The sequence below is a fragment of the Toxorhynchites rutilus genome, chromosome 2 (genome assembly GCF_029784135.1).
Source record: "Toxorhynchites rutilus septentrionalis strain SRP chromosome 2, ASM2978413v1, whole genome shotgun sequence".
Classification (NCBI taxonomy): domain Eukaryota; kingdom Metazoa; phylum Arthropoda; class Insecta; order Diptera; family Culicidae; genus Toxorhynchites; species Toxorhynchites rutilus.
In genome coordinates, this window is record NC_073745.1 from 50442885 (window position 1) to 50452298 (window position 9414).

Below are 9414 nucleotides of genomic sequence, written 5' to 3' on the forward strand. Positions count from 1 at the left end.
GTGGTTGACTTTTTTCTCGTTCGGCAACAACAAACATTTTTTTTAGATTATTTTTTTCTCAAAACTTTTCAAAACATCTGTGTTACATTTACTACACAATCTACAATAACGATAATAACGGTGACAATGATTCGTCCCGAAGTGGTGCAGCAGCTCACCTGTCCAGCATTTGGTCTTGCAACGTCGTGGATCATCTCACGCAAAGGGGTTCCAGTTGAATCGTTGCAGGAAATTGAATCACAATTTCGTCGCGAACTATGGCCCTTTCCAGCACGAGTTTCGAAAAAGGATAATTACCTTGCTAAATCATTACGCGAAAAAGCCAATGAATGCTACAAGAGCGAACCATCGGAGAGCGATAAAGTGCTTCGGTTGTATAACGAAAGCATTAGCTGTGCCACGCCAGGTTCTGACGAAATAAGCATGGGATACGCAAATCGATCCGCGATTTATTTCAATCAGAAGAACTATCGAAGATGTGTTCGGAATATAGAGCTGGCCAAGAGGAACAACTATCCGCAAAGTAAAATGGCCAAATTAATTGAACGAGAGAATAAATGTAAGGAGTTTTTACAAGAATTTGTTGATAACAACGAAGTAAAAGAAAAAATCGGAGACGCAGATTTATCCAAGTTGCAGTTAATAGATAATCCTCAATACGGAAGAGGCATCGCCACGAAGACAGATTTGAACGTGGGAAACATCTTTTTCTCAGAATTACCTTGCTTGATAGTGTTGGAACCGGATGCAATGTTCTCTCGATGTAACTATTGTGGACGTGAGAATGAGAAGGATTTGATACCTTGTGATAGTTGCTGTAGCTCAATGTACTGCTCAGAAGAATGTAAAGAGAAAGCATTGATGAGCTACCACCGCTTCGAGTGCAAGATTGCCGAAAAATTGAAACATTTATTCAAAGGTCCTAAATCAACCAGAATGTTTCATCTGGCATTGAGACTATTCTGGATGATACTCTCAAATTTCAGTACTAATCCTGTTAGTTTTCGGCAACATCTTAACGAGAAATTCAAAAATTTCCGCAATCCATTTTTGTTAGAATCTGAGAAAATCCCCTTTCACATACTATCTGTTGATCAACCAGACATGAGCAAAGATCGAACCGGCGAAGGAATTATGCAATTCATTTCTGTTCTTATGTACAAGATAGTCATTGAGGAGAATGACTCTACTCGAAATTCACTCTTAGAAGAAGACCATAGCTGCCTGTTAGAGATTCTCCACGGGTTGGTATTGAGAGCGAAAAATATCTCCGATCAGAGTGGCGATGATATGACCTGCTTATATCCACTTCTCCGGATGGTTAATCACTCATGCGCTCCCAATGCAGAGCGTTTCATGATCAACGGAACGTCGATACTAGTGGCCAAGCGTCCAATCAAAGTCGGAGAACAAATATTGATAAGTTATATGTAAGTATAAGTTTTCAAACTAAAAATATTTCTAACTGGCAATCTTTCAGCCCTAACTGTACCGTTGAAACGAAGGAGAAAGACAAACGAAAAGCAATGCTACAGAAGGAATTCAACTTTGACTGTCAGTGCTCTGGCTGCTCGTTGGATTACCCGATTCTGAGTGCCGTGGAGGAGGATCGCAAACTAAAAGATGAGCTAAATAGCATCATGTCCAGAGACGAGGATAGATTGAATTCATTAGAAGATTTCATACAGCGCCATGATGGCCGGTATCCAAATAAGGAACTCGCTGGAGCATGGAAAGCTTATAGAAACGAGAAGATAAAAGATATGAGTAGTTGAAATATACATCTTTCAACATACGAAGTTTTAGGCAAATTTTTATTTGATTGTCATTTACACAACTTTCCTTTGATACAAAAAAAAAGGTTCACTTAGAATACCCTTAGAAAAATCCTCGGTCGAAAACTACTAAATACATTTGTTAATGCAAAATTAGTAGAATGTACAAATTTTTTGTACATATTGTCAACAAACCCGCATCCCTACCAGAGATTAGTATATTTTACTCGATAACATTAGTAAGCTTGGATATTGTCATATCTGAAAACTGGTGAGAAAAGCGCGTATTAACCATTTTCATTGTTCCCATAACGCAATACGGAGGTATAATAAGGATATAATTCTGATACGTGCATTTTCGGCGAGAAAATGTAGCCGATATTGGGCTTCCGAATCATGGTTCTGCTTGACATATGTGTTTATTAGTACGGTCGAAAATGACTATAGATTGGTAGTATTTACCCTATTTACCAAAAAATTCGTTATATTTACTAATTAATTCTCTCAGTGTATGGATGCCTTGCAATTTAACTGTCACGCCCCTAGTGGCTGGTTATTGAATGTTTTGACAGAAGATTCTTGAAACTATTCACTATTTACAGACTCTCACCACTGCAAGAGAATAATTTTTCAGATATAAATTCCGGTTAGTATGAATCGTGTCGTAGCGGAATTTACAATCACAGTTACATTGGAAGGTGTTGAGAACAATCCAAACAAACCTGGGCCTTTCGCATTTCCACAACAGACAATTTCAATAAAAGTACCGTTATTGTTTTTTTTTCATTCCATCAGACAACGAAACCGGAGACACGTTCTGACGGAGATCAAGATTATTAACTCACGGACAATGAAACGCCTCTAACGATAGAGTTTAGGCAACTCCCCTTAAGGCGAAGGTGGAAGCTAGTCACAAATGGCTGCCACAATGGCGCTCATTTCTTTCATCTCCCTCCCTCACCTCTCGCCCGAAAATCAATTTTGCGAAACAGTGTGCAGAAAATGATCGTTTTCACACACTTCCCATTAAGTAATATCAATCAAACTCTAATCGATTACTCACAAGATATTAAATTTTCATCTGCTTTCGCACCGTATAGTGAAGAACGTCGGAAAACTCGAGCAAGTGCTCTGAAAGTTAAATTTTCGTTTTTCAATCTTCTGCAATGGTTTTGTTTGTATTGGTGGAAGCATCGTTATTTTTTCGACACTGATGCCAAACAACATCATCGAAACAGCTATAAAAACCACTCAATAAAATGTTATTCCGGAGTCATAGCGTCCCATGTCATGAAAATCAATAGAATAAAATTGTGTTGATATCAATACAATTATTATTTTTACGTTTAATGGGTCTATAATGTAAATTTTAGCAACTTTAACATTGGGTAAGGAAATTGTATTGCAGAGCTCGGAACACTGCCACGGCTGCCTATGCTTTCAAAAACAGTAAACGGAAAAGTATTAAATTCAATCTAAATGCCTCGGCCAACGAAGAGAAGGGTTAAGGCTTTCCAACGTGAATATGTGAAAACAATACGATCAACGAAGGAAAATATTAAGGAATTATCAACATCGAGTTACTATGCGGAAGAACTTGTTAATACCAAAAGTGCCCCAATTCGCATGTGTTATAAATTTGCTCATGTTACGCTCGCGTATAATCAGAATCATATGCAAATGTACATTCTATATATATTTATATTTGCAATTGTTCATCGGAACATATCGTTCATACATTTTACTTTAGTATTGAATTGTTATTTGTTTTTTTTTTCAAATGTATTCAAAGACTCGTGTCAATGAAGCGCCACACAGTCTGATAAGTGAATTGATCTATTTACGTGTGCTTTGCTCTTCTCTCACAAACACTATTACCCCATTTTAACACGAGGGTTTACCTATACTACTACAATGGCTAGCTTCCACCTTCACTTTAAGTATGTTCGGAATTGACGAATGAAACTCAATACCACAAATACAATACAAATAATTTATTTATTTCAACGTATAAAAAGACCCGGCCGGTCTTCATTCTTATCTAATGTAAAAACCTAGACAGTAGATAATTTATCGCATAAAGGCATTGAAATGCTCAGTGGTAAAAACTATTTGTGGCATCCTGGCGCAAGCAAGCTAAAACTGATCCGCAGCGATTGTTTTATTTGTCATTGAACCTGCCATCGATTTGGTGTGTTTACCTTTTATGCGTTGCTCTGAAAAATTGTTAATAAATGCTTGTTCGTTTCAATATACCGATATCAGTATCAATCCAAATTTAGGTTTTCATTCTGTGACATGAAAACTGAGATACGACCGTGTTGGTCAAACAGTTTCCGGTACAAAAAATTCTGGAATCGTTGTCTTTCTCGTGACCAGTATTTGCATAAGTTCTGTACGCCGCGAGCCCTTGACTAGAATTATGTGCGGTTAAATGTAATACAATCGCACCACCGATTTGCTGATTAGCGTCTCTCCATCGTAGAAACTTGTTTCAATGGTAACATTTCCGTTCAGTACTTTGGCCGGCATCATTTGCGACTCGGGCGCCGCTTCGATCGTCGATTGCCAGGTATTGGTGGTGTTCGGACTCACCCAACCCATCTCGAAAAACCATTCTTCCATTATTCGTCCTTTGAACAAAACCTGTAATCGATGACATTCAATGGTAAGAGGGATTACTAATTACAATTGCGTGATAGGGCAATATAAAAGGAAGATAGTTAATTAATTGACAGGAGATATCTCCTCGCACCAATCTAAACGTAGAAGCAGTTCAATAATTTAAAAACATCTCGTTTCTGAATAATTAATGATTACACTAAAAATTGAGAATTGATTACAAATATGCAACAAACCCTGACCCAAATTTTGTTCAAGAATCTGTGTTCATACCTTTTGATCCAATCTAAAATTCTCCATCGATTCAACAGTGCTAAAATTGATTTCACGCGAAACAGCTCGCAGGTCAAGGATCTTTATTGGTACTCGGGCTTCGTGCTCCACATCCGGACAGGAGAAATCCTTATTTTCCTTCCAGATAATTTTGCCTGTGTCCGCATCCCGCAAAATTAACCAATTGCTGTAAAATGTTCTAGTTTTAGATTCGGAAATTCGGTCAACATAGCAAACCAACACATACATCTGGAATCCTTCCCGGACTTTTTCGCTTCTTATAACATCGTCAGTTCCCATTGCTTCCGGGATTGGATTATCGCCTTTCTAGCGAGAACAATATCCTGCCGATACGTGAAATACGTGAAATACTTGAAACGTCGTTTTCACTTCTGCTTTTGCCTTCGCTCTACTTCAGTGAGACGTATTTGTAGATCGCGCAGTGTTTACTTTTTTTTTATCAATGCAGAAAGTTGTCAAAACGGAAAAGTTTGTATTTTACCCAATATGATGCATTAAAGGTGGGTCCAAAATATATTGTGTGATAAACCAAGGGGCTAGCATCCCTATTCCTTCAACACAAATTCTGAAACGCATGTTTTGATGTGGAACTACTTAAGCCGGTCACTGATGCAGTGGACCTTCTTTACCGCGAGACTCGTGGGACTTCTATGAATAATCCACATCCAAATGATTAAAAGTTGAGGGCGGCACAGGTTTTTCGTTATATTTGTGTAACTAGTTTAGCGCAAGATGGTGGAGTTAACAGGTGGCTCGTAATTTACACTATTTAGAAAAGACGTATGAGGAATGGCAAGACTGCAATGTCCGGTGACCGGACAAGCATTATACGCGATGACAGTAGTATTGTGTCGACGTCTGGTACAGACACCGGTTTGGGAAAGTAAATCATTCTCTATGAGAATATCAGACCTTAAGACAGTTAAATTGTTCAAATTTTTACTTTATATTATGTGATCACTTGAAACTCGTAATACTGATTCTTACTTAACCATTTTTGTATAATTTTCTTGATATTGTCACTAAAACTCATCATTGTACTATGAAATTATTATCAAACACAATTCTTGTTCAGGGGGTTTTCATCACTTGCAAAAGAACGTGTACCTCTATTGCATTAAGAACATATTTTATAAGAAAACGTTAATTTTCATTCATAATTTTTATTTTTAAATATGTGTTAACTGCACCCGAAAATCAATTATCACTATCATTTCCCAAAAGCGGAGCACGAACCTCCACGCGAATTGACAGTTGTTTTTCATGTCTGTTAGTATCAGTACAGTTCAGGCAATTTTTCGCCCCATATATTAGTATGTGTGTGCCATTTGACGTTTGTTTGTTGATTTTGAAATCAAATAGAATTTGCAAGTGGTATGGACACTGAATTTTTTATTTCGCTTCTTTATTTAGCTGCAGTGGAAAATTTCAGTGATGAAAGTTTCTGCTCAAAGCGAAGCAATGATCACAGGCGCACGAGGTCGTCATGGAGTGTTTTGCCATGGATTGTGTTCAACGGTGTGTAGTGTCTTCTGACAAATTTATCGAGCTCTTAAATTAACTTCTGTTTTTGTTTAGCTCACAGCAACTTTCCTCATTTGAATTCGGTACCGAACGAGTTCGAGGATGTTAAACAAATGTTGAACTGGTTCATCAAGGGATAGATTTTGAGTGACTTCATCCAGCTGAATGTGAAGGTGAGTTTTTGTTAACTTGAACACACCAAAATAGTTCGCTCATCTAGTGTTCCCATTTGGTATATCTTACAGTTCGACCTGACCCGGAACACGATCGATGATAAGGTGGCTCGGCTCGAGAAACTTAAACCCGAACTGTCCGATCTGTGCTCGGTGATCAAGATGTTCCTCTGCCCGACGCTGAACCATCGGCTCTGTCAGAACGAAATCACCCAGTTGTTGGCATATCTGATTCGGTCATTCTTCGCCCAGGATCCTCGTATTAATAGCCGTGCATTGATGCTCGAGGAATTGCGGCTGAGTGTGTTTCTGAACAAGGATCTGCGGAAGCAGCAATGAGATAGTATTTGAAGGAAAAGTATGATGTAATTTGAATCGCAAAGATAATTACTGCAATGGTGAAATAAAAAAAATATTCTAGAATGATTTTTTGCAAATTTCATGATAATTACATGAAGAAAACACATAATGCATATAAATAAGTAGTTCCCCTAGTTTGTTACGAAATGTTATTATTATTGGTTCATAAAGTTGTACACTTTTATCTAACCGTGTTCTCGAGACTGTTGAAAAAATATGTGGCAACAGAGCGTGTGGAATAAATCATACACAGTAACTGGACAAAAGTTAGTTTTTGTAATACTGTTGATGACGGCCGATTTTTTGTCCAATAAGTTTTTCATGTTCATTTACCATTGCAAATTTACATTGCCGTCGTTGTGGGAACCGTTGTAGAATCATATGTGCCTAAGATGAAAATTTGTACTCTGCGAATTACGGAAAAGGTTTGCGAACGTATTCTGTAATGGGTCGTATGTCGCCAATTTGAGCAGGCTCGTGGTTGCCGCAGCAGCTGTGGTTCCACGATATTCCATATGCAATCTTGTTCATGACCCATTCCCAAAATCACCCTCAAAAGGCACATCATGAGAGGGTGAATGCCCTAATCAGCTGCTCATAAACAATAGTAGGAATTCAATAAACACGGGCTCGATCAGCTCGGTGCAGCTATACCACAGGCAACAAGAACAATTGGGCAAATTGGACCAACAGCAATTAGCTGCATGTAGCAGGAATATTTGCAGAGATGTTTATCTGTCAATCCACTATATAAATAAATGCATGTATGTGTATGTGAGAGATGTACGGTTTTGTGTAGTGCGAGGTCTCTTTCACATTATTATCCGGTTATCCATCAAAACCCAGCGGCGCTTTTTGAAACCGGTCCGGCAGAAACCGGATAAGGCTAAGGTTACTTTGGATAGGAGTACGCACGAAAATTTGATTGTACGAATAGAAACAAACAATTTTGTTCGATAGAAGCTGACGAATACGAACGAAGCAAGGGGGAAGCAATGTAACCACACCATATACAACTCAATGTGGTTGTTTAGCTTCACTATTGCATACAATTCGTACGACCACTTTTCTGCATCCAGTGTCACCGCCGCCTAATGTGTAATCGGCCTTACGGGATACGTCCGAACGGCAATTCTGACATTACGTTTTACCTTCCACTTGACTTCCCTTGGTTTAGCGTGCAACACAACTGCTGTCAGCTCAGCCCTGCAGTGGATACTTTGCATACCATTGTCGTGTTGTCAAATTTTCACCGAAGACGCAGCGGAGTGAAACTCCATCGATCAGTAAATTGGGATTTTGGCACAAATTCTGTAGATTAGCGTTCAAAAATGAGCTCAAAGGCGAAGCGTAGTGAAAATCCGGGAAAAGATGAGGAGGTTGGTGGCAAAGTATAATGAATATATTGTAATTATTTTAAGTTACTTTGAAGAGTGTTCCAAAAACAGACACGTCAGTACCTAACAGTTTCTATATTTCGATCTTTTCCTTTCCCTCAAGCCTGTTAAAATCAACAAATGGGACGGTATTGCTGTGAAACACGCCTTGGATGATTCCGTTAAGGCGGCTCTGATGAATCGTACCAATATGAAGGAGCATCACGCAATCGTGGACGGACGGCTCCTGATTTGTGCCTTGGCCGTGAGCACAGCGCTGGTCGCACATATCTACGATTATCAGTATTCGTTTCCGGCTTCGAAACCGGTGCTAATTGTGTGCGTGTGTGTCTACTTCTTCATGATGGGCGTTCTTACTATTTACACAACTTACGTCGAGAAGGGTATTTTCGCCGTTGGAAACCAGAAGGACGAAAAGGGTAACCACAAGCGCTGGCAGGCAAGCTCCGACATGAAGAAATACGATGATAAGTACGAACTCACGATCCAGCTGCGCGACTCACGAGGCGTCCGGGAGGCAACCGTAGTGAAATCAGTGGCCAACTTCATCGACGTGAACGGAACTGTGCTGGATGATTTGGTAGCGAACGAACTGAACCGTGTCGTGAACTCTTTGAATGCGGACAAAAAAGACAAGTAGAGCTGGTTGCGCGATTTTCTGTATGTATTGCTAGCCACTCTGAAAGAAACGGGTGGCCAAGAATAATTTTGTCCCTCTTAGGTATAAGAGTGCTAGAACTATTTGCGATGAATAAATAAAACGTACTTTTCTAGACTCCCCGGACTTGAAAGTAGAAAAAAAATCGTTGAATAAATTATGATAAAAAAACGTGAAAGTTCTAGATATACCGATAATATTTTTCATTCTGATTAATAAGGGTACTTGCTGCATCCTCGAGGTTTTCAGGTGTATCCACTATTACTTCAAACATTTCGTGATATACGAGCCACAGATTGGTTGAGGTTATTTGGTGATACCGAATGAGATCGGTAAGTGGTGCTTTCGTTCATGTTAGACAACAAAACAAGACAGTTTGCCGTATTATCTGTTTTCGCTTGACTCGTCACATATGTAATGATGCTTACAGAGCGCTTTTCATGCCCGTGTTGAAATAAAAATGAAACTATCCATAAAAAATCCGACAATACTGACATCGGTGCCTATTATGTAAATCGAGTCGATAAGAATCAACCATCGAGCAATGTTTCGTATATTTTAAATCGAGATAATCTTATCGACTCTAGTTCTAGTTAGAACTGCAAACAAAC

At 39.0% G+C, this 9414-nt stretch overlaps 3 protein-coding genes across 3 annotated transcripts; 2 read left to right on the forward strand and 1 right to left on the reverse strand.

Moving 5' to 3' along the window:
* Window positions 1-13: 13 nt before the first annotated feature.
* Window positions 14-1799, forward strand: LOC129768416 (histone-lysine N-methyltransferase SMYD3-like). The gene is made up of 2 exons (XM_055770066.1): window positions 14-1430; window positions 1481-1799. Exons 1-2 carry the CDS (start codon window positions 127-129, stop codon window positions 1773-1775), a joined length of 1599 nt encoding a protein of 532 aa, XP_055626041.1. The 5' UTR covers window positions 14-126; the 3' UTR covers window positions 1776-1799.
* A 1955-nt stretch (window positions 1800-3754) lies between these two features.
* LOC129769126 (probable cGMP 3',5'-cyclic phosphodiesterase subunit delta) lies at window positions 3755-5144 on the reverse strand. The gene is made up of 3 exons (XM_055771173.1): window positions 4918-5144; window positions 4671-4857; window positions 3755-4421 (listed from the first exon to the last, which is right to left on the reverse strand). The coding sequence occupies exons 1-3, from the start codon at window positions 4968-4970 to the stop codon at window positions 4206-4208; spliced, it is 456 nt and encodes a 151-aa protein (XP_055627148.1). The 5' UTR covers window positions 4971-5144; the 3' UTR covers window positions 3755-4205.
* Window positions 5145-7962: 2818 nt separating this feature from the next.
* Window positions 7963-8920, forward strand: LOC129768044 (signal peptidase complex subunit 2). The gene is made up of 2 exons (XM_055769417.1): window positions 7963-8127; window positions 8249-8920. Exons 1-2 carry the CDS (start codon window positions 8080-8082, stop codon window positions 8783-8785), a joined length of 585 nt encoding a protein of 194 aa, XP_055625392.1. The 5' UTR covers window positions 7963-8079; the 3' UTR covers window positions 8786-8920.
* The last annotated feature ends 494 nt before the right edge of the window (window positions 8921-9414 follow it).

What these genes read in the sequence shown, in the direction of transcription:
- LOC129768416 (XM_055770066.1), top strand. Translation starts at nt 127, where the DNA reads ATGATTCGTCCCGAAGTGGTGCAGCAGCTCACCTGTCCAGCATTTGGT. An exon ending in CAAATATTGATAAGTTATAT is followed by an intron (nt 1,431 to 1,480) that starts GTAAGTATAAGT and finishes GCAATCTTTCAG; the next exon opens with CCCTAACTGTACCGTTGAAA.
- LOC129769126 (XM_055771173.1), bottom strand. Translation starts at nt 4,970, where the DNA reads ATGGGAACTGACGATGTTATAAGAAGCGAAAAAGTCCGGGAAGGATTC. An exon ending in GTCCGGGAAGGATTCCAGAT is followed by an intron (nt 4,858 to 4,917) that starts GTATGTGTTGGT and finishes AACATTTTACAG; the next exon opens with CAATTGGTTAATTTTGCGGG. An exon ending in ATTTTAGATTGGATCAAAAG is followed by an intron (nt 4,422 to 4,670) that starts GTATGAACACAG and finishes CATCGATTACAG; the next exon opens with GTTTTGTTCAAAGGACGAAT.
- LOC129768044 (XM_055769417.1), top strand. Translation starts at nt 8,080, where the DNA reads ATGAGCTCAAAGGCGAAGCGTAGTGAAAATCCGGGAAAAGATGAGGAG. An exon ending in ATCCGGGAAAAGATGAGGAG is followed by an intron (nt 8,128 to 8,248) that starts GTTGGTGGCAAA and finishes CTTTCCCTCAAG; the next exon opens with CCTGTTAAAATCAACAAATG.